Here is a 24,069-nt window from a genome sequence, read left to right on the forward strand (position 1 = left end):
TTTCAGATTCCACATATATGTATTAGTATACAATATTTGTCTTTCTCTTTCTAACTTACTTCAAAAGTAAATAACAGTCAATTCAATCAGTATGTATATACAAAATATTGAGGGTTGTTAGGTTTTATGCCTTTAAATTACAAAAAATTGACATGGTGCTTACTTTACAGTAAATGAAACAGGTACTGTAATGTGCCTTTTCAGGCTGTGGGTGTTGGAAGGAGTTGTCAGTAAAGCTGGCCGCATACATTTGTCTTCATTAGTCATTCCAGGGTGATGCTTTCTCATGCAGGTGGCCCAGCTATTCTCAGGCACTTTAATTTGCCAATTATTATACACATGGCTAAGAACAGATAGTGATTAGTCTCACATTTTGCTCACTGGGCAGCTTAATGTTCTTGTCACCTTACATTGAGTTTTAAATGTGCAAAGCGCAAAGAGTGTCAAACGTTTTTCTCAGACTTGGGGGTTGGGTGTGTGTGGGAGGGTCATACCTAGTAACTTGAGTTGCTTCTGGATACAGAAATTGAAGGGCCTGATTGATTAATAAAAGAACAAGATAATATGGCAAAAGTACATCCAGGAAGGTAACATGTGTGTATGTGTGTACATTACCTTTCTCGATATATTTCATCCCTTAGATGTCTCTTTTTCTTTTCTTTCACAGAAGCACCACCTGCTAGTTTATGGAATCTGCATGCTAGCTTGGATGGGTTAGATTACTACCATTTAAGGAAACAAAGAGAGAATGGTAGGATGTTATTTACAAAATAGCACTCAACCTTAATAATTTCCTTCTTTGAATATCCTCAGGCAACACAGGTTACCCAAAACACAGAATGAGATGCATCATAAAATTGACATAATGAATATTCACTACCTTATGTTTTGGACAACTTTGCTCCAGCTTGACTCACTAATGCCTTCTTTTAAAAACTGCAGTAGAAAGGTAGAAAAGCTCCCTTTGGAAAAAACTAAAACCACACTGGCAGTTTTGTCTGCTGTTCTTTTGCCTTATTGCCTGGGAGTGAAGTTGACTCATTTATGGAGACTTAACCCAGTACCATTATTAGAAAAGATTATTTAACATTATAAGAAGGCATGGGAAGATATCAGGCACACAGTATCCCAGACATGAACTTTATTTCCTATCCTCTCGAAGAATTTGTTTGCATATAATGTTGTTCACACCACTGATAACAGAAAGTGTATTTAATAACTACTCAGAATTAATATGCTGTAGTATGCATGGCTGCCTAATTTAATTTATCTCTGATTAAGCCTATTATGTTTGAGATCACTTTACAGAAGAGATTTTTTTTTTTTTTTTGCCAGCTGTAAGCTTATTTGAATTGTAATATAAGTTAATAATGTGTGAAATACCAGTGGTGCCTACTTCTCAGTGTTCTTTTTGCCAGCTGACTTCCTGAGGTGATGCGTACCCAGATCGTTCACACCCACACCCATTTAGTTCCTATCTTGCATGAAGGCCAGATATTGGAATAAATACGAAAGTTAACTATTTTAGGGGTCAAGGACAAATGGCACAGTGTTGCTTTAATTCTGAAATCCAGAGAGAAGGCCACCGCATTATAAAAGTAATTGAAAATCAATACTGATAATCACATAACATGGCATAAAAGACAGCACATAACTTTTGCATGATTTTTGTCCTAAATGTTTTCCTTCAACATTAAATAATCATCCGATCGGATAGAGTAGGGACCTCAAGGGTTTGGCAATGAACTAAGCAGCTTTTGCCTTGATGCCTGGGTAATTAGGTCTCTTTGGGGGGCCCAGCATGAGAGAGGGAAGGGACTTGTACTGTCGCTGCTGTTCTGTGGCTTGTTCTCTGCGTTGTGCACCAAGCTGGTCTCTATGCTCCGGCTGAACCAACTGTTTCATCTGCCAGGTTAGTTCTTCTTTTCAGTGTCAGGAGTGGTTCTCACCGAAAAAAGTGATAGGGCTAATTATGTCCCCTTGCTCAGCAGTTGGCCTCATATAGTTTGTATTGCTCAGAATGTGAACTTTCTTATTTGTGTATATGTTTAAATTTGGTAGTCCGATTGCTTCTTACCCACTCTCTGCTTGGAAGGCCCTTTCTGGCCTTCTAATTAGAATCCTATCTAGTCCTCAAAGGCCTTCTTTAAATCCTGCCTGCTCTGTGCAGATTTCCCAACCGTCTCAGGCCATAGTCGTTTCCTCTTTGAGCTCCTCGTGAGGTCCTCTGCTTGATCATTTAGTCACCTTCCTGTGTTTTACAGTGAGCTGCCTGAAGGCAGAGACCCTGAGTTTGAAATCTCTGTGGTCCCACAGTACCTGCCTAACACAGTTTCTTGTGCAAAAAATTATGTCAGTAGATGGTGGTGATTGATAATCATGACAAGGGAGAAACATACCATGAACCCTAGGTGAATACGTTTAAAGTTAGTTTGTGGGTTCTCATTTGTTTTAAATATGAAGTGGAAACTTGCAGGCAGTATTTTAAAAGTCAGAGATAACAAAGTAGATTTCTCCTTGCTTTGAATAGCTCTTGCTAGACCTATAGTTTGAATCTCAGAATGGATGCAAAGCAGTGTTTCTTAGCCCTGAGTAACAGTAGAATAAGCACGAGAATTTTAGACATATATGCTGATGACTGGGACTTACCTCCAGATCAGTTAAATCAGGGAATAGTATCACTTAAAAAAAAAAAAAAAGAAAGAAAGCTAACCAGATGATTTTAGTAAGAAGCCAGAATTGAGAACCACTGGTGTAAGAGAAAGTTAAAGGTCATTGAATGCATTCATCCATCTGCTGTTGGATGGCTTTCTACAGCTGGTTAACAATGAAAGAAGAGTGCTTCTAATAGGAGGATTAAAATGGCAACTTTCTGATGCAGGCATCCATTGCCACTTCCAATCCTTCTCTCAAGCTACCAACCAAGGTGACCCACAATCTCCATTTGTCAGGGACTGTGCTAGTTTTAGCACAGAAAGTCCTACACAGTGGGAAACCCCTCAGTTGGTCACCCTACTACTAACACTCATCCTTTGGATTCTACAGAATTGCTTTCTGAAAAACTTCCTCTTGAGAAGAAGGAAAAGTATTTTGGGGGTGGGAAGAGAGTATTTTATGAAAATATAGAAATAATTAGAACACTTTCAAACCTTAGCAGCCTTGAGGGGCAGGAGACATGTCAAGAGAGGAAGGAGACACATTGCAACAGGTTCTCATAGAATTCCTACAATTAAAGTGAAACGGGGGCTTCATTGCATGTAGTTAATTAAAGAACATCAGAATATTCATTCACTTTCATCTCCGCTATGTAGATAAATTAAGAATGATTTTGTAATGTAAGAAGGCATTAAATGGAAATCCCAAATTTGTAAATATAATCAACTAAATTATAAGCTACTTGAGGCTACTTATTTTTAAAAGTAAGAAAACAAAGACTTACTGAAGGCTACATGGAAAGTTACTGACAGAGCATCTGGCTCCTAGATCTTTTTCTGGTAGGTTCTTTGGCCTCTTTCCTACTATATCTTTTCATTCCCAGCAAACACTTTGCACAGTCTTTTCCTTTCAGATAAAAGTAAATGTTGGTAGATTGATAGAAAAAGTGAACGTATTTTACTATTAGAAATAATTTAACTGTTGGATTTGTAACTGTAGCATGAAAATGTATTCATCATGAACACCCATTTGAGTTTTATTCTGGTATCACGGTACAGTCCTGCGGTCTAAGGATTAATTTATCCCACAGTTATTTTCCATTCCAGTCACGTTGATCACCAAGCAGCCAGTCCGATCACTACATGGTTGATTCATTTCATTCACTGATTGCCAAAATTGCCAGATGTGTCCCAGTAATATGTCTGTCTTCATTGGCAGCAGTTCAGTGGATGCTTTGGTGATCAGCTGCTCAAGACATTGACGGTACCATATAGATGAAATGTTAAACTGTACTTAGAAATATCTGGTTTCACTGGAATGGCGATAGATTTTTCTCCCACTCTAAAAGTTATATGCTGCTATAGGAGAAAGCATCAATAAATAAAACTTCCCACACGTCACGTTTACCCTTTTTTCCTTAACCAAACGTTTACGTGAAGTAGTAAAACTCAGAGTAGCGTATTATAGAATGAGAAACTGCAGATCAGCTCATCTGTCTTTTCGAAAATAAGCTAATATTTGGGGGGAAAAAAATGGGGAGGATTTGTACACGGAGAAGTTTGTAATATGCCAGGTAAAACAAAATCAAACTGCTGCCTTAAACGGGGGAGGGGGCAAGCATGGGAGGAAGGGTCATATTCCAAAATTATCCAGCCACAGAACTCTTTATTGTGAACATCTGGAGGGACGTCATCCAACCTCCTAATTTTATAGTTAAATAAACTGCAAAAAGGTTAAGGAACTGATCCAAAGTCAAATACTTTGTTTAACTTTTTTTCCAGGCCTCCTCCCCACACCCCTACTTTCACATTGCTTTCCCTAATTGCCCGTAAGAACTTCCCCATTGCTTTTCAGTGGCTGACAAGTTGCTTCTAGTTGACCAGCATACCAGTGATCTGATGCCTAAAAATGGAAGTGAAAACTCTTTACTTAGAAAGTGTATTTTTAGAGTTAAGGCGTCAATGTCTTCTCATGTTCTGATTTTAATAGCTTTTATTTATTGGACACCTCTACAATATGTCAGGTTCTTTATATGCATTTTACAATTTCATCCATATAGCAACCTGCAAAATAGATAATAGTATGTCCATTTTCCTTGTGGGGAGGTTATCAGCTCCCTGAAGGTCATACATTCAATAAGTGGAAGAGTTGGGATGCAAAACAAGGTCAATCTGACTACAAAGTTTTTTATCTTATCAAGCTCGAAGATGTGATTACAGCTACATTAGAAGCATTCCTGTTGACAACATGGTTAACTTTTTAAAAGCTTATTGGCCCATAATTGAGTGTGGCACAGAATAAAGAGGATTACATAATTTTAGGTAGACAAATTTGTAAGAAATATACTCAGAAAAATAAAAATACATTCAACTAATATATTAAAAGGATAACCAGCAAGCTGACTTAAATTTGTTTGGGGGATGAGGTGAGGAATGCATATATATATATATGCAATAAAAAGGTGAGTGCATAACTGGAAGGTGATTTGTGTATGTAATTGTGAGCATTTCTTATGTGGATAGTTTCTTGCTGGATAATGGTGATTTTTTTTATATGAATTTTGGGTGCAAGTTGTTGAATGAATAACTGGAGTTTCACAGCTAATGTTCAGGGCAGAAATTATTCAACTGCCTTCCAAGTGAGTGATCATTGTTTAGTTATCTTAAAGGCAGATGATTTTCTGCAGTCTCTTTTCTTATTTAATAAACTTACATAGCTTTTCTTAAAATGGTTATTTATTTAGGCCAATCCTCTCACTATTCTATTTTTAAATCATTTTCTTGATGTCTGTTTCTTTCTTTTTTTCCTCCCCCCATCCCTCCCTCCCTCCCTCCTTCCTTCCCTCCCTCCCTCCCTTCCTTCCTTCCTTCCTTCACATTTAAAAATTGATGTGGCATCTGCCTCAAATTGACTATTGGTCCGAATTTCTAGAGCCAAGATAATAATGAGATTCTATAAAGATAAATTTATGGAGGAGTTTAACTCACTTTGCCTGGTACTCGCTAGAAAGTCACAGAGAATTAAAATGATTTCAGTAATATCCTACCTGAAAGTGTTACAGTTGTTACATAGTTAGTAGTTGATTTAGGGCAACACCTAAAGTTCTCTGGATAAACTTTCTAGAGTGAAGTACATAATAAGTACTTAAGTACAAAGTAAAATTTATAAGACTGGTAACTTGTCGTTCTGTCAGATTGAACACATGCATTTATATCTTCTTATTCCAAAAATCTCCCTAAAATTTCAGCAAAGAATTTAAAAAAAGCTATACACAGATTGAGAGCGAGAGAGAACAGAGGGGGAGGTGGTACTAAACAAGAGATGTCAGCAAACTTTGGGAAGATGGCCCAGTGATGGAGGGGGAGTGGCTGAGGGGTACTGAGAGAAGCCCGCAGGTTCATTCTGCAGGACCCTGGGGAGACTTAAGAAGGGTGTGAGGGTGAGCCTGGAAAAGGGGGGACTAGTTCACAGTAGTTACAGAGTAGTTAGTAGTTAGTAGTACTTAGTGGAATGGAGTGCAGGGAATAGCTCGGCCCTGTTCCTCTCCCACCCTCGCACTGCCACTACCAAGTCTCCATCCCTGCTGGAGGCTTGAGGCATAGTCTTGGGCTAAATTGAATCAGAGGTGCTCTGGACTCAGGGAAACGAGGCCCAGGATAGAGAGGTGAAACCAGGGGAATTAAGTGAAACTCTGTAGAGTAAACAGGTGAGACCCTCCTGGACTGTTCTACAATGTAGCTCCCAAAGCACCTGTAGCCAGGGCCAGGCTCTTTATTTTGTTATTTGATTTTTATTTTATATTGGAGCATAGCTGATTAACAATGTTGTGTTAGTTTCAGGCGTACAGCAAAGTGATTTGGTTATACATATACATGTATCTATTCTTTTCCAAATTCTTTTGGGACAGGCTCTTTAGACAGGAGTTTAAAAGATTCTTATCTAGAGAAACTGAATGACTCAAAGAAATGACCTGACTGGCATTTGGAGTCCCTATCGGAATGGCTAGATTCCTACCCAGTTACCTCATGGGACGCCTACCAGGTGATAGGCACACCCTGCCAGGGTTTCTAATCAGTTGTGTAGGGACTCACTGTACCTAAATGTAAGTAAATTCTATATTTCCTTTATATATAAGTGTTACATATATATGTGAAAGTCTTAAATATAAATGAATAGTGAGAGGATCACCAGATATTTGAGTATGGCTCCCAACAGAAAATATAGAGTGAAATATCGAGATCAAAACAGAGAGAAACAGGATGGGGGGCTTGGAAAAATATAGATAATCAAGAAGCGAAAGAAGAGCTTTTAAAAATCTATAATATCTTCAGAAAGATGGGAGACAATATTATATCCATGAAATAAAAGGTAAATTCTGTAAAAAAGAAACACTCAGAAAATAAGAAAGAGATCTTGGAAATTAAACTCAGAGTTAAAAAAAAAAAAAAAATTCAGAGGTGTAAAAGGTAAAATCAAGCAAACTTTCTAGAAAGCAGATTAACAGGCAAAGATGGATAGTGGGGTGGGAAAAAGAAGGTAAAAAAGGTATTGGATCAGTCCACAAGGTTCAGCATTTCACCACAGAGGTTCCAAAAGGAGAAAATAGATAAAATGGTGGGGAGACAAGTATCAAAGAATAATTCAAGAAGAATTGCAAACCAGAACAACAGGAATTTCCAACTTTAAAGGGAAGAGAAAGTGCCCAGAACAATGGATAAGAAAATATCCTCATTAAGGTTTCTTTACTATGAGATTTCAGAAAACCAGGGACTAAAAAGAAGATTCCTAAACCTTCCAGAGAAATAAAACAGGTCACAGATAAAAAAGCAGGAGAACCAGTGGCCTCAGACTTCTCAACTGCAACACTGGATGCTAGAAGACAGTGAAACTCAATCTGCAAAATTCTGAGGGGAACGAATTTTTACTTAGAATTAAATGACAAGCTTAATTAGCAAGCACGCGTGAGAGTAGAATTAAGACTTTTTCAGACAGGCAAGGAAGGTCTCAACAAACTTACCTCCCATGTACCTTTTCTTAGGAAGCTACTAGAGAATGAGCTCCACAAAAATGAGGATGTAAACCAAGAAAGAGGAAACCATGGGATCCAGGAAGCGGGGGACCCAACACAGGCGAGAGGCACAGGGATTTCGCAAGATGGTGTTAAAAAGAAGCCCCAGGACAACAGGTGGGCAGCTGGCCTGGGAAACCACTAGACCGGACGGACTCAATGGTAGGCTTGTGGAGGGAAAAACAGATCTGAGAGATAACATTGGTTGAGTTGTTCACGCCAAAAATGATTTTAGTAGGGCTTTTATAGTTCCTTTGAAAAGGTCAAGAGTGATTAGTAATAGATACACACAAAAAGGAAGGAAGAAAAAGGTAGCACCAGGAAAAAAATATTGAACAAGCTAAGAAGTGCGTTCTTACACCGCGTGGCTCAGTAGTAAACAATATTACGTGGTCACAACAATGTAAACATAGAATATCGATTTAACCCCAAATTGCAGTTTAATCAACTGGAAAGATGGGGGAGGAACGCTTGTTGGGAGGTGGTGATGGTGTAACAGTGTCAAGTTTTCCTCATTTTGCAGAGTAGTAAGACGTTAGATAATCTCTAAAAATGATCATTTAAGAAATATCAGTGTACATATATCACTTAAATATATGGAATCAAATATCAGAATTGAAAGTTAAAAGTGGTGTCCTTTCTTTCCCATGACAGGATTCAACCTCCTTGACGGGGGAGAGCTGGGTTAGACTTACCGGTTAGTCTTCCTGCCCTGGGCCAGCCCGTAGATTAACCAAACTTGAGAGCAACTGCTTGGGGCAAAGTCTTACCCGTATAGGAGGCTACTCACTCTGGCAAATCATTATCTTTCATAGTAAAATCAAACCACAAACAAAAAAGGGGTTTCTGAGGAGCCAGGAGGGGGTGGTGGAGACAGGTGGGGATGGCTGGTTTTGATTATAGGCCTCTTACGGAGTACTTGCTTTTTTAAGCTACAGGCGTATATTACTTTCATAAGTATTAAGTTGGTTTTTTAAATTACTGGAATTGGAAGCAGAGGTTATAAAACCAAAGTGCGCAGTACCCCTCCTCCCCATAAAAGCAGAAACAGAAAAAGAGGAAGAGGTTGATGGTGCTTTTCTTGACATCTTTCAAGACTCATTTATTTACCTCATGTCTGATTGCAAGGTGGGAGCCTCAGAACCCTCTGCCAGTCTCACTCCATCCAACATCTCCTGTCATCTGCGACCACCCCCCATATTCTGTGTTTAAGCTCTAGCGGGCCACTTCGTGTTCCCTTTATAATACCTGTATTTTCCCTCACCTGGGCCTTTGCTTGCTGTGCAGTTATATTCACCTTCCATTCATACATGTTCCCAAAACACACACACGCACGCGCATGCACACGCACGCACGCGTGCACACACACACACACACACACACACACATATCCCTTCCCAAAGTCCCCTGGTTCCACCTGCATCGCTACCTGTTTATATCTCAGCCAGGATCCCTCTCTGGATCATAGCATCCTCCCCTTTCCTTTAATTCCTGTTACATTGTCCTTGGCACCACAAACTGATCACACACTGCTTTCAATCACGGTCATTTTTTCCCTTGTCCAGTCTTTGTTAAGAGCTAGCAGGTGACAAGGGCAGAAACCATACTGCACAGATATTTATTCCTCCTACAGAGCCCGGCAGAGTGCTGACATAATCCAGGTACTGCCTCAGATAATAATTAAATGCATAAATGAACCTTTCATTAAATGTGAAATATGTTCAGTCATATGGCCCAATGCTAAACATCTGTATCCATGTAAATAAATATTACTAGAAGGTAAGGAGTTTTTGTTCCTTATTGTTTTGAGGAAGCTTACGTGCTTTCTCCTAAAAGAGGAAGATTGTACTCAGAGCCCAGATGGTTAACTGCTCCCTAAAATTTGTGCTTGTGCTTCCTGTGTGGGGAATGTGGAAAACTTGTCACCTGGAGGGTTTGTATTTGACTCCGCAGGGGTTACACGGTAGCCTGGCATTGAGGAAAATGTTGCAAGTAGGTTGTCGCCTTGCCCTCAGGGTAGAGAAGCTCCTAGACAGCCCCCTGCACCTGGTGGATGTAGCCCTGCCTAAGATGTGGCAGAAGAAAAACCACTAATATGAAGCAGGCATTCAGTGAATACTCAGTTATGACATGGTCACCTGGTCGAGTGGCACACTAGGGCTCCCAGCCACAGCTTCACGTCTAATTGCTCTTTCTACTTCATCAGGCTTTATACCATGCTCCCGAAATCTCCTTATGACCACTCAAACGATCACCTAATAAGTTCGATCACAAGCTTAATCTAAAACATTCCCTTTGCTTAAGTAACAGAATGCCCATCAGTATTATGGTATATGCACACAGTGGAGTACTATGGAGCCATTAACAAGAACGAGGTAGATCTTTAAGTTGTGATACGGCAAGGGCTTTAACATATATTGCTAAAGGAAAAAGTCAGTGTGGAATAGGATGACCTCCATGTCTCTACTCAAATACCATCTTTTCCATGAGGCCTTCCTTAACCACTGCATTTATAATTGCAGACGTTCCCCACGCCCCCTCCCCCCACAACTCCACCGGCTTTTTCTTCATTATCATTTATCCTTATTTGACATAATGTTTATTTCACTCTTTTGTTTATGATCTGGCTCCCCTACTGGAATGTGAGGTGCATGAGGGATGTTGCATGTTTTACTTACTCCTTTTCCCCCTGGAAAAATGAATGGCTGGGTGAATGAATTTGTATGAAAAAGTTTATTATTTGCATAGAAGGTTACTATTTGCCCAGAATTTCTAGAAGGCTACACAAACCTAACAGTAGTTCTCTTTGTGCAATAGAAATGGAAGCACATGGGAGGAAGGCAGACTTTTGTCGTTTATATCTTACCATGGACATGCGACACTTTTTAAAATAAGGACACTAGCGTAATAGGGAATCCCATGTGAAGTGTTTCTCGAATAGCTATAATAAAATATAAGTTATTTAGTCAGCACCATTTATTTCTGGTCCTGAAATAATGAACATCATTCAGAATTTCTCTTCTGTTCAGAATTCAAGTTGTAAATGGTCCACGATTCAAGTCCACACTTTATATTTTATGAAGCCTTTACCAACAGAGACATTTTATTTTCCACTGGAGTGGAACCATCTGTACGTATGTTGTGGTGGGAAAAAATTCGGGTTTTCGGCCAGATACATTTGTATCTTCTGACTTTCAGCTAAGTGACCTGGGCAGGTTACTTAACTACCCTGAGTCTCAGTTCCCTTCCCTGTAACACTGGGATAATTTTTCCTAAGAGCAGAGGATGTTGTCCAAGCAAAACAAGATGAAGTCTGTGTATTCAGGGCCTAGCAGTATCTGGTTCAAAGCAGGGTTCGGCAAGTGTCAGGTTCTTCCCTTTTCCCTGCAGAAGGTGACCAAGGGATATTCTTATCCCTAACTACTCAAAGCATGGCCCCAACATCACCAAGGACTTTATTGGAAATGCAAAATCTCAGGACTTCCCTGGTGGTCCAGTGGTTAAGACTCCATGCTTCCACTGCAGAGGCTGTGGGTTTGATCCCTGGTGGGGGAAGTTACCCATGCTGTGGGGTGTGGCCAAAAAAAAAAAAAAAAAAAAAAGCAAAATCTCAACGCCCACCTGACCTAATGAATCAGAACCTGTAGTTTAACAAAATACCCAGGTAATTCCTATGCACATTAAAGTTTGAGAAGCTCTGTTTTTATGCTTCTCACAAGTGTTTCAGACAGGCTTGTATTAATCTTATTTTATCTTCTGTATTTTATACGATGTATTTTGACATCTTAGAGTCTTGCAGATGCCAAGGAGGCACTGCCCTTCCCAGGGTTAGCTAATTCCTACAGACAGCAAACAGCTTGCCTGGGAGCACACCTTAGATTGCCAAGTGAACCAATCCTGAGGCCATGCCCACACCTGCCCCTTTTTATCAGGCCCCTGCAGTCCAGAACACTATCCCCCTGCCCTAAATCACACCAGGGCCAGGTACTGGACAAGTAGGAATCATCCCTGTGCCGCAGAACGCACTGAAATTATTTAAGCTATCCAATCCTAAACCTTCTTGCCCTGCAGAAACCACAGGAAAGGCTTTTGCCCACGTTTTTTTCCTTATTTCCTCTCCTCCTGAGCAACCCTGGTACCTCTCCATGTGACCCTGCATGGCCTGATGCGGCACTTCATGCCTCTTCCTCTTGGAAACTATATGTAACCAACTATCTTTTCTATGGCAAGCATCTCCTAACCTGTTCGCCATACCATACCTGAATAAAACCACAACCCTGGATACATTTTAAAACAGGGCTGCCGGGTTATATGCCACTTTTAAACTTTTTTCCCGGGTTGAATGCCACTTGCCAGTCCTTCCCATTCACCTTGCCAACTTTGGTTTCATTTGGAGAAGCGTGAGGGTGCCCAGCAGAGCCAGGTGTTCTGGTGGGGCCTGACTGACAGGCTGAAACACAGGAGGATGCTAAGCCACCTCATCGGCCTGAACTTACTGTTAAATAAGATGATCAGAGATAGCCATGAACAAGGTTGTACCTCTGCTTAATGCAGTCTGACTACACTGAATGCCAATCATGGTCCTTAAGCACAAGCTTTGTACACTCCAGAAACTGTTAATACAAATGATTAAGACCTATATACATTAACGTGTATAAAATAGATAACTAATAAGAACCTGCTGTATAAAAAAATAAAATTTAAAAAAAATAGTAAAGAGTAAAAAAAAAAAACAAATGATTAAGACCTCCAAGATCGTGGAACCGTTTGAATTGAAACACACAAACTTAAATTATTTACAATATTTCTGAGACGTCAAGGAAACGAATGAAAACCTGCCATCCACATGCATTTATTTCTTCCCTGTGGCTTCTTAATATGGTGTATACGTTTTAGGTAGAAATAACTCCTACCAGGGAGCGGCTGTCATGTCACCAAGCAGCTTCCCTTCCCACATTTGCATTTACCTCTTGTCTCTTCTGTTTTGAAAAGAATCTTGATATACGGAAGTGAGCTAACTGAAGCTGAAGTTAATAAAAGCAAATATTAAAGGAACACGAAAGGGACTTTTCTCCCTATGACTCAAAGAAGAAAAATGCAATAAGGAATATCTATTTCAGAAATATTCCACATGTGTTAGATAAGATAACGAGAACAGAAGATAATAATTTCATAGTAACTTTTCCCTTACAAAAATTGGTACTACAGTTTTATTAAGGAATTAGGATTTGATTAGCTACTTTTAATTAGAAATATTAGACAAGGAAATTTTCCATTATTTTATGACCATCAGTTTTGCTTCCATAAAAAAATAAACCCACACACACAAAGGTAACTATGTGAGGTGATGGATATGTTATTAACTTTATTGTGGTAATCATTTCACAATATATGTGTATTGATGAAAAATCAATCAACAGTCAATCTAAGAAAAAATTGTAAAGTTTATTCAAACCAACCTGAGGATTATAACCCGAGAGACAGTGTCTCAGAGAGCTCTGAGAACTGTTCCGAAGAGGTAAAGGGGGAAGGTCAGTGTATATGTGATTTTGGAGAAGGGGGTACATGAAATCAAGCACACATCTTGGTAGAAGGTTACTGCTCTTTGTAAGGAGCAGATATAGTTAATGGTTTTAGTGCTTTTCTAAGTATGGGAAGATGCAAGAAACTGAGCTCATAAAATTTTCTCCTGAAAATATCAGCTATCTAAGGGTCAGTTCTGCCAGTTTTCCTAGAGCACAAAGTACTGCATCCTGATCTTTGCCCTGAATTCCTTTCAGGGTGTGTTGTAGGTCAGCGACTGCAGTGGTTAATGACTTGAGTCTTGTAGAATTGGATGGTGAACAACATTCTTTATTTTACAGTCCACTCCTTTTCAGTCTTAATTTCTACCAAGGTTTTGGAGGCATACCATGACCAATTTGTCCCACTATGCTAGGAATGCTCATTCCCAGGTAAGGCAGGTGTTTCGTTGATGGACCACTCAGTGTGCTATTACTGGACTAGGCCCTGTTAACAGTAGCCAAAAGCCCCATTTTATAGGTAAGGGAACTGAGACTCTGTTACGGTCCAGGAGACGGTTCCCTCTTGTTGTTTCTTTTCACATCTAGGGTTACACTATTACCATCATGGATCTTACAGAACTCTGTATTTGGTCAATTGTTTCAAGTCACCTCGTCATCATTATTTCTTACCAGAGGCTCAGTGACACATTTGGTAATGCAAGAAACAATAATCTTGGAAAACAGGCAGAATACAAGTAACACAATGCAAGTAATACAAGAATACAAGTAATATAGCTAGTTAACATTAATAAGGTCATAAGTATTTAAGCTAAGGACTTCCACTGGGGGGGCCCAGTATCTCCTCAGTCTTTTGACCAATGTGGTCTGCACCAATCGCTGTCTTTAAGGGAAATGATATATTGGCTTTGTATCAATACATAAAGTTCAGCAGAGATGTCTGTACATACAAGGCGAGAGGCGGGTCATCCTGACCCCTTACGGGATTGAGACAGGAATGTTATCTTCCAAGGAGTTACATGGCTGGTGCCAGAAGAAGAGAAATTGATCTTTATGGTTGAGCCGGCCTTTCTGCCATTGGGGAAGTCTGGTTAATGCATAAAGCAGGTGTACAGTGCACACCAGAGGGGTGGCAGGAGGCCCAAACGGGCAGAGAAGAAAATTTCTGTTTAAATTTTTCTGATTCTGCCTTCAAATATGAATTTTTATTTCATCATATGTATATCAAATCATCATGTTAAATGCATGTTATACAATTGTATTTCTCAATTATACTTTGATAACGCTGGGAGGGGAAAAAACTTATTTGTCATGACGATAAAAAGAAACTTTGGCTACAGATATCAGGATTTTGCTTTCCATACCTGGCCCTATCAGATTCAACATTACTGCCCGAGCAGTGTCTAAAATTTGACTTGTGGTGTGGCCTGCACGAACGACAGGGTCCCCTGAAACCACCTGCTTGTTTCTCAGTAGGTATTTTGTTTGATTGCTCCTTGACCCTTTTCCAAGAAACCTAATTTGCCCAAGGGAGTCTCACACAGGAAAAGAGTGTTTGCATCTGCTTAGGGAAATGTGCCTGAAATAATGACTTATTTAGAACGAGTAACAGAATGGAATGGAATGGATTGATAAGCCAGTTTGAGCAGGCAGAGAGCAACCCAGGCCCTCGTAACTCTTATAAAAGGAGTCCTGCAGCAAAGCGGTTTGCCCAGACCGCCTGCCAAGACCCATCTCCCTTCAAGGAACGTTGTCTCTGTAAACTCCGTGCAAAATTCTGACTCCTACAAACGCCTCGAGGCACGCTCTCTCAAGTTCCACTTCTACTTCTAAGATGGTGCGGATTTCTCGGTTCAGCCCTGCAGACCCCAGGGTAGAAATTGCTCTCCGAGGTACGTTACCCATTTTAAACTTCCTCGAGTCCTTCAGATGACTGCAGAGTAGTGGTGGTGGTGGTAGTGCTGTGCCCGGAAGTTAAGGCACTTCCTTGGTGGCCAGGAGAGGTGACGGGTGTGCTGAGGCCTGGCTTCCCCCAAGGGAGAGTTGGACTCAGCTGCTTTCTCACTTAAAATGAACGAGGCAGTCAGAAGTAGGGAGTAGGGAGCTGACATCCATCTAGCAGAATGAAGGATGAAGTGAAGCAAAGAAGAAAGAAGAAAAGAGAAGAAACCAGAACATTGCCCCTGCATGGCTCTTTTGCACTGCTCCATTTCCCATTTCTGTTGCTTTGTCTTTTTTCTCTTCACTTGTCTGCCAAGAAGTTATAGTTGATTTGTTTATAACCATAGCCTCAAGGTTGGCAGCTCTGAAATGTCAGAGGTGACAACGGAAAGCTTCTTAAAATAAATTTTGAAAATGTGCAGCTAGATTAATTTCTTTCCGTCTTAATGTTTCTCCACTATTTAATACCAAAAAAAAAAAAAAAAAAACAAACCCCACAGCTCAACCATTGACCATATTTCAGTTAGCAAGTTTAAGCTTAAATAAAGTTATGTTTATGCAGAGTGGTAATGAGAGCTTCCCTTTTTTAAAAAAAATTTTTTAAATCTATCTTTGCACAATTAGCAAATTATTAAATGACCTTTCCTTCAAAGCCTGCAGGCACTTGCTTGTTTCCACTAGTAAGAGAACATGTTTTACAAGGTTCACGTTGATTAATTGACAAATGCTGATAAAATCAAAGCAGGGCTAAAATGCAGTTCACCAGCATTTTAAATTACGTTTGTTCAATAATGTTTCAAGTGCCTATACATTATGGTTCACCTTTCAATAAATATTATTGTCATAATTGAAACATCTGTTGTGTAAACGTATGTCTGAAGATGACTATCAGGGACCCCAGCTAGGACTAAACATTTCTATATCTGTATATGCTTTTCTGCTCAATTAAAAGCACTGATTGCTGCGAGCACTTTAAAGATGGATGCTTTATATTTTATGTGAAATGAACACTAACACATTTTAATATATTTTGAAATTCAAGTACCCTTGATTGACCTAAGTGTAGTGTTCCATACATTCATAGAGAGCTTAAACCATAAAAATAAATAAAGAAATGCTCTAAACTACTAGCCTTACGCCATTCACTGAAAGCATGGCATTCTTAGCTCATTGCCACCCAGCTGTTTTGGCAGCTCTGCTGGGCTCCGTCAGAGGGCCTGTAGCTTGGCTGTTTCACACTCAGATGTGTTTCAGACATCGAAGATGCTTGGCCAAACCCAGATTCCCGTTTTTTACTTATAAGTAGCTGTCCAGTAGAATCTCTTGCATCCCAGGTCGAACCTGAAGGTGCCGAGGATCCCAGCAGGAGAAAATGTACGTTAGGTCATAGACTGTCCTGCAGAGTTCCCACACCCATCCTGTCGTGGTCCTTACTCACTGGATAGACTCAGAGATTCTGGTGCCTCAAGAACACCCTGGCATGTAGATTCAGGGCTCCAACCAATCTGATAGTTTTGTCTGGGGCATCTCCAAAAGTCCTGCCTCATCCCAATTCTTGGGAAATTAGATATCCTCCAAAAGTGCCTTTGACATACTCTTCTCAACAAAGTCATTCTAACTCAGCAAATATTTGCCAGGCCCTGCGCTGGGCCCTGGGGATGCAGATATAGACCCAGACAGACTCTCTATCCTGAGGGAGCTTACAATATCCAATCATAACTGTCAACATTTGTAATTTGTTATTTGAGAGATGTCTTTACATAGTTTGCCACATTTTTTTGAGTCCCCCATAGGATGCCAGGCACCACTCTAGGTCTTCAGTAAATATTCTAAATGTTTTCTTTGTCTGGTAATTATCAGAGACCACTATGTTCTGGTGGCCCCCTGAGGCAAATCTCATTTGTGAGTCTTCTGTGGGGACTACCTCAGTTGCTGATTACCAGGTAACAGTTGTACTCAAGAGTACCACAGCTGCCAGACCTGGATTGGTCAGTGGAACTGAGCTGAGACCATCACTCTGAACTCAAAGGATGTGCCGCCCTCAGGATGGGCGTGAAGATCCTGGAGCAGGAATGTGGGGCTGGTGATAACGGACTTAAGGACAATTTGGGCCACTTAGAATCAAGCTGATTGGGGAATGTAGAGGCACATTAAACTGACAAGCCAGGGCAGAGGGCTGGGCAGAAGTCACACTGGGCCAGTAAATGGTAGAATTCCAAGTGACTGCCTAGAAGGTAAGGACAGAAGGCAGACTAGCAGAGGCAACTTCTTAAAACAGATCAGAGCAGGTGAGTTGTTGGAGCCGGCAGCCCAGCCAGCACGTGAGCATTCCAGAACCTCAGCCACTGCTGCTGGCATGGGTCCAGCCATCACGAGAATGAGGCATAAGGATGATAAAACAGGGAGAAAACCTCTTCCATTGAACTTGGTCACAGGAAGTAAAATGCGCTTCTAGTTACCTAGATCACAGGCTGAGAGCAGACCGGGCAGCGTGGCAGAGAATATCTGAGTTTGGGCTCATTACGTTCTCTCGGCCCAGACATCATTAAGACGGTGCCTGGCACGCGGTAGACACCGTTCTGCCAAACTGACCTGCGTCCTGAGAGGGAGGCAGGTTCCAAAATGAAGCGGTTTGTACATGGCAATATTATAAAAATTAAACTGCCCTGGCACTTAATGGAGACCAAAGAAAAGCCACAGGAGAGTCAGGCACATGAGGAGGAGGACCGTTTGTCTAAATGATACATGCATTGCCCCTGTATTGCAGTTGTTCCCTCCTTTGGTTTCTTTCCTGTGGGGTGGTGTTTAGCAAGGAGAGGACAGAGCTGCACAGAACCTGGGAAGTTGGAAGTGTGTGTGGTGAGCTGTGAGCTGCTCGGAGATGATTTCCTTGTGGGAGCATTTGGAAAGAAAGAAATGAAGAGGGAAGGGTGGAAGACCAAAGCCCTGCAGAACTCCCAGGTTTAAGTCTGCGAGATGCCAGAATTGGGTGACTTGCCTGCAGCTCACCCAGGATCCCTTCTGATCTTCCCTCGGGAAGGTACTGCCTGCCCGTCTCCATCGCCCAGAGGCTCTTTTATGTTGATGGCGATAGCCACCAGTCAAAAGAGTAGGAAAGATTATTCCTTGTGACCTTAATAAAAGTCCTGTCGTGCTAGTGTTGTGCATCACACACGGAAGCTGTAAAACACAGTCTTTTTCAAAATGTCCTACGTCACCAAGTTGGGCGGGTGGGACCTGACAAAGACCCCCTCGGACAGCAGTTATGCCCACTGCCATTCTGACCCCTGAAGCCATGAAGGACCACAGAGCCATTGCTCACTCTGCACTCCTGAACCAATATTCCCTGCCTTGACACTAGATGGGGCATTGTTATTATTACAGTGGCTCTCAAATGTGAATATGTGAAACCCAGAAGGATGAAAACATTTCTTTAGAACATCGTATTGTGCTGCCGAATCAGAGAACACTGGGAGAGGAAAGCCGATGCAGAGTGTGTAATCCAAACACTGGCTTTTCCTTTCCACCTGAGAAAACCGTGACCAGCCCAAGTTCATGCAGTGAGTCAGCAGCAGACCCAGAGCCAGAAGCCAGAACCCAAGTCTAGCGAGACCCAGGCAGCCCCACAGTCTGCACACCTGCCCGGGGAGGAGGGGTGACACGTGGATCTAGGGAGCCACGCTCTCAGCTCTCCGAAGCTGCCTTCTTTTACATGGGGAATAATAGGAGGGTTAAGTCTCCAAGGCACGTCTTCCTAAATACACTCTTCCTACGTCTTGGCTCTACTTGTTGATGGCTCAGAGAAAACAATGAACACAATCCACACACTTGGTTTGTTTATCTTTTTAACCTCTCTCTCACACACAGGCACACACACCCATACACTTACACATACACGCACACCTCTTTGGAAAAATACCAATATGAATGAATTAACTCTTATAAAATGAATAAGCAAAAGTATAACCTATTATATTTAGGTTCCAGCTAACTTAAATTTCCCTTAGGTTTTTAACTCCAGTTTCGTTAGCTTCTAGGCCCTGTGAAAACCCATCAAAGTCTTGTCCTCTTCTTGGTCTCAGCCTTTCAGCAGCATCTTCACTTGGGCATTAGAGCCTCATGCTTCCTCCGTCCAGGTCTACCCAGGAGACCTTGCTTCCCCGCTTCCTTGTCCCTCTGTAGCAGAAGAGGGACACAGTACAAAACGTGAAGTCTGCAGCCCAGCCTTCATCTCTATTCAAGAGACCAATGTGATTAAATGACTGGGAGAAAATGATGGGTTTCTCCTTACTCTCCTCCCTTCTGACTAATAGGACCCAGCACAGAGCAAAATTCTTACACACCCTGTAGCTGATAGCTCTTGGCAGACTCTTTTCTTAGCAGACCCTCTTAATGAGATCAATTTAACTTGTATTTTAAACAGACCGAAAAGGCATGATTATTGCAGTATGCTTTACCTGATTTCATTGGTAGCACTTCTCACTCACAAACCTACAGTGCTAATTCCGACTATTGCTTCAGTTATGGAATCATTCTCTCTCTGTTTCTACCAAGGTACTTTAAGTCCTCTCCTTCTTGTTACATGTACTTCTAACCATCTAGGGTGCTTGTGAGAAGGGCAGGCCAGTGAGAAAGAAACCATCTAGTGATTTTTACGTCATGTTAGACTTCTCAAACTTGAATCTTTTTGAAGGAAAACACTTTTAAAAGTCTGATTTTAAACCCTTGCTATGGATGGGCTGATTTTTGTTTTTGTTTTTTTTCTCTGGCTTGGAATGCTCTCCCCTGCCTGGCCTAATCTTCTTCATCCTTTAAGACCCAGCTCAAATGTCATCTCTTCTGCTGAACATCTACCCTCCCTACTCCCACGTTCCCTTCCAGAATCCTCACTCTTTATTCTGTGCTGCCGGAGCATTTGATTCGTACCACGAGAACATAATCCGAGCACATTACAACCAGATATACATGTGTCTGTCCTGCCAGACCAGTCGCAGGCTACTTGAAGGCAGGACCAGCAGACGGTAGTCATCTTGCATCACCTGCTCAGCACAGCAGATGAGGTGCACTGGGAGTTCTATACATATTTATGGGGTCGACTCAAATTATGTCAGCACCAGCTCTTTTAACATCAGGGTTCTGAGGTTTTGGAAAGTGTGTCAAGTAAAGGTATAATTTTAAAAGCATGGTCTTCTGAAATTTTCTGAAGCAAGAATTTTATATTCTTATTTTTAAGGGGAAACTGTTACATAAAAAGTCAGCATATATTGCCTGCATCTGGGGATACTAGTCATGTGTTTGCTCCCCACATCTTAACGGGATAGAAATTTTTGTCACCAATTCACTTTGCCCTGCGCAAAAGATATATACTAGAAAAGTTGTGTGTAAAAGTGATGTCTATAAATCAAATTAGGTTTTAAAATGCACTAAGGGAGCAGTTTAAAGAAAATATTTTTCCAAGTGAAAAAGGATAATTTTCCAAGAAAATGAATCATTTCCGGACTTACCAGAGAGTTTGCCTGTTGTAGAGAAGTATTTTTCCTAGAATGATAAAGGCTCCCCTATATTCAAAATTCACCTGGCATAAATTTCATGCTTTTCCATGGTCTATTTAAAACACTGGACTTACTCCTAAGATTTTAAATTTATACAACAGATATTCTTGGCTTACTAAAAGTGAATAACTTCTCACTGTCATAAAATTGATATGTATTATGTATTATTTCTGGTTCAGTTAATTTAAAAATTACTTGTGTGGGCATTTAATGACTTTAACACAAAGCTTCTTGGAAAGAGTCAGTATATTACACTCTTGATCTGCAAGTAGAACTGGGGGCTGATGTGAAGGCTTACGCAGCCCCGGAATGTGGAAAAGAGGACCAGGCACCCATCTCAGTGAAATACTTACCATCTGAAGAACCGAAGATGTTGTGCTGGGAACTAAAGTTTTATACGAGTTTTATTTAAAGGTTTCCATTTTCCTTTTTTCTAGATTGGCCAAAGGGAATTGAAGAGAGGGGCGGAGGCGTGTAAGCTTGGGGTTATTGCTGTTAGAGTTTATAGTGAATGACTTAGTCATTGTTCCTTTGCATTCAGAGTGCAGGGCCACTGCCGCCTCTTCTCCCATCCCCCGGTGGTGGGCACAGCAGAAGTCCTTTAATAATGCATTCGCTGAGTTTGAAAAACAATATTCTTGGCTCTGAAACTATGCATTTAACACATCCTCAGCAAATGCCATGTGGCAAACCTAGTTCTTTTAGACGGAGGTTCTGCAGTGCATCAATAAAGCACGCGGGTGTTGGCCTTTTTCAGTGAACAAGACGAGAAATGTTGAGTACCTTTTAAATTAAAATGAGTGGCATGGACATATATACACTACCAAATGTAAAATAGATAGCTAGTGGGAAGCAGCCGCATAGCACAGGGAGATCAGCTCTGTGCTTTGTGACCACCTAGAGGGGTGGGATAAGGAGGGTAGGAGGGAGGGAGATGCAAGAGGGAAGAGATATGGGGACATATGTATATGTATAACTGATTCACTTTGTTATAAAGCAGAAACTAACACACCATTGTAAAGCAATTATACTCCAATAAAGATGTTAAAAAAAAAAAACGCAACTTTAAATATGCGCTCTCATTTTCATGGACGGCTGAGGCCTGCTTACGCTAATACGCAGCTGATCTTAGGTCTGCGGAGGGCTTGGGAATCGGTCACACCCGGTTCGTCTTCGCTTGCTTTAGCTCCACCTGTGGAAGCACGGGGCCTGCTCTGTTCAATTCTCCCTACATTTAGGCGTTCAGTTTCCCGGGAGATCTTTCTCGTGCCTGGACATTTCTCTCATGAGCATCACATTTGGACCAACGTATATGCCTCCACCCAATTTTAATTAAGTAGTAAAGCTGATCTCTATTTATTAGAATTTCAAACATAGATATCCCCCCTCCAACCTCCACTTTAAAAAATGTTTTTATTAGCTGTGTCTTTTCTCACTCCTAAAAAATATCTAAGGAGAAACCCCCTACCTCATTGTCAGAGCTCATCCAACTTTGATTGCTGGTCCTTGGGATGAGAACACGCAGAGCCACAGAGCCACGTGGTTGCCTAGAGGTTGCGTTTACCCAAATGTGACCATTACTAGCAGACCCGCCGTACTGCCTTGGGGCAGGTAGGTTCTGGGATGGGCCTCCAGGTGCGAGAGTGGCATCTGACCTATATTCCACTGGATTAAAAATTAAAATCTGTTTAGAAGCAAGCTGCTCACTTCTAGCCTGGAGCTTCTAGCAGTAATCCCAGGTTAATGAATGTGTTTCAAGGGAATAGCGTTTCCTTCCTCCTTGCTTCAATTTCCCCCTCTCTCTTTTTGTTTTACTTTTCTCGTCTGCCTGCTTTCCTGTTTGGACAGTGGCAACAACCATCATAATTCTAATAATCTGAGCTGAGATACTGATTTAGAAAGACGTACAGCCTTTGTAAGAAATGACACAGATTTAGCTTAGCATAAAGTAATTTTCAATCAGTTAACTGAAGTCTCTAGTTCATAGAGAATCCTTTTTTGATTACAGCTGTTCGGGGAAAATTGCAAATAATATAAAAACAGGCTTACATCATAGAATTTAGCTAATACCTAGGATGCGATAAGGAATTATTCCAATTTCTTAAACGTACATTTATACATCCAGTACTATGTATTGACTACTGATCTTCAGAATGATGATCAGGATAATCAGAGATATAAAAAATGAATAGGACAGTTCTGTATTCTTTCTTTGTTTTTCATAATTGTGACTTTTTTATTGTAGCTTTATTTTTATTTTTTTTAAAACATCTTTATTGGAGTGTAATTGCTTTACAATGGAGTCTTAGTTTCTGCTTTATAACAAAGTGAGTCATCTATACATATACATATATCCCCATATCTCCTCCCTCTTGCGTCTGCCTCCCACCCTCCCTATCCCACCCCTCTAGGTGGACACAAAGCACTGAGCTGATCTCCCTGTGCTATGCGGCTGCTTCCCACTAGCGATCTATTTTACATTTGGTAGTGTATATATGTCCATGCCACTCTCTCACTTCGTGCCATCTTACCCTTCCCCCTCCTCGTGTCCTCAAGTCCATTCTCTACATCTGAGTCTTTATTCCTGTCCTGCCCCTAGGTTCTTCAGAACCATTTTTTCTTTTTTTAGATTCCATATATACGTGTTGGCATATGGTATTTGTTTTTCTCTTTCTGACTTACTTCACTCTGTATGACAGACACTAGGTCCATCCACCTCACTACAAATAACTCAGTTTCGTTTCTTTATATGGCTGACTAATATTCCATTGTATATATGTGCCACATCTTCTTTATCCATTCATCTGTGGATGGACACTTAGGCTGCTTCCATGTCCTGGTTATTGTAAATAGAGCTGCAATGAACATTGTGGTTATGGTTCTTTTTGAATTATGACTCTTTTTGAATTATGGTTTTCTCAGGGTATATGCCCAGTAGTGGGATTGCTGGGTCGTATTTTTAGTTTTTTAAGGAACCTCCATACTGTTCTCCTTAGTGGCTGTATCAATTTACATTCCCACCAACAGTGCAAGAGGGTTCCCTTTTCTCCACACCCTCTCCAACATTTAATGTTTGTAGATTTCTTTATGATGGCCATTCTGACTGGTGTGACGTGATACCTCATTGTACTTTTGATTTTCATTTCTCTGATGATTAGTGATGTTAAGCATCCTTTCATGTGTTTGCTGGCAATCTGTATATCTTCTTTGGAGAAACGTCTGTTTAGGTCTTCTGCCCACTTTGGATTGGGTTGTTTGTTTTTTTGATATTGAGCTGCATGAGCTGCTTGTATATTTTGGAGATTAATCCTTTGTCAATTGCTTCGTTTGC

At 40.9% G+C, this 24,069-nt stretch overlaps 1 protein-coding gene across 5 annotated transcripts in view; it reads left to right on the forward strand.

The window, feature by feature from the left end:
• ENOX1 (ecto-NOX disulfide-thiol exchanger 1) overlaps positions 1 to 24,069 on the forward strand; it is a 312,330-nt gene that overhangs the window by 25,415 nt on the left and 262,846 nt on the right. For 4 of the 5 annotated variants that reach the window (XM_068526692.1, XM_068526691.1, XM_068526690.1 and 1 more), the window contains exon 2: positions 7,694 to 7,840. The exons of the other annotated variant lie outside the window; for it this stretch is intronic. In XM_068526692.1, coding sequence (XP_068382793.1) covers positions 7,753 to 7,840 — 88 coding nt within the window. In that variant the 5' untranslated portion in view covers positions 7,694 to 7,752. The remainder of the gene's footprint in view (positions 1 to 7,693; positions 7,841 to 24,069) is intronic. 5 annotated transcript variants of the gene reach the window in all.

Source organism: Eschrichtius robustus, chromosome 18 (genome assembly GCF_028021215.1).
Source record: "Eschrichtius robustus isolate mEscRob2 chromosome 18, mEscRob2.pri, whole genome shotgun sequence".
Lineage (NCBI taxonomy): Eukaryota > Metazoa > Chordata > Mammalia > Artiodactyla > Eschrichtiidae > Eschrichtius > Eschrichtius robustus.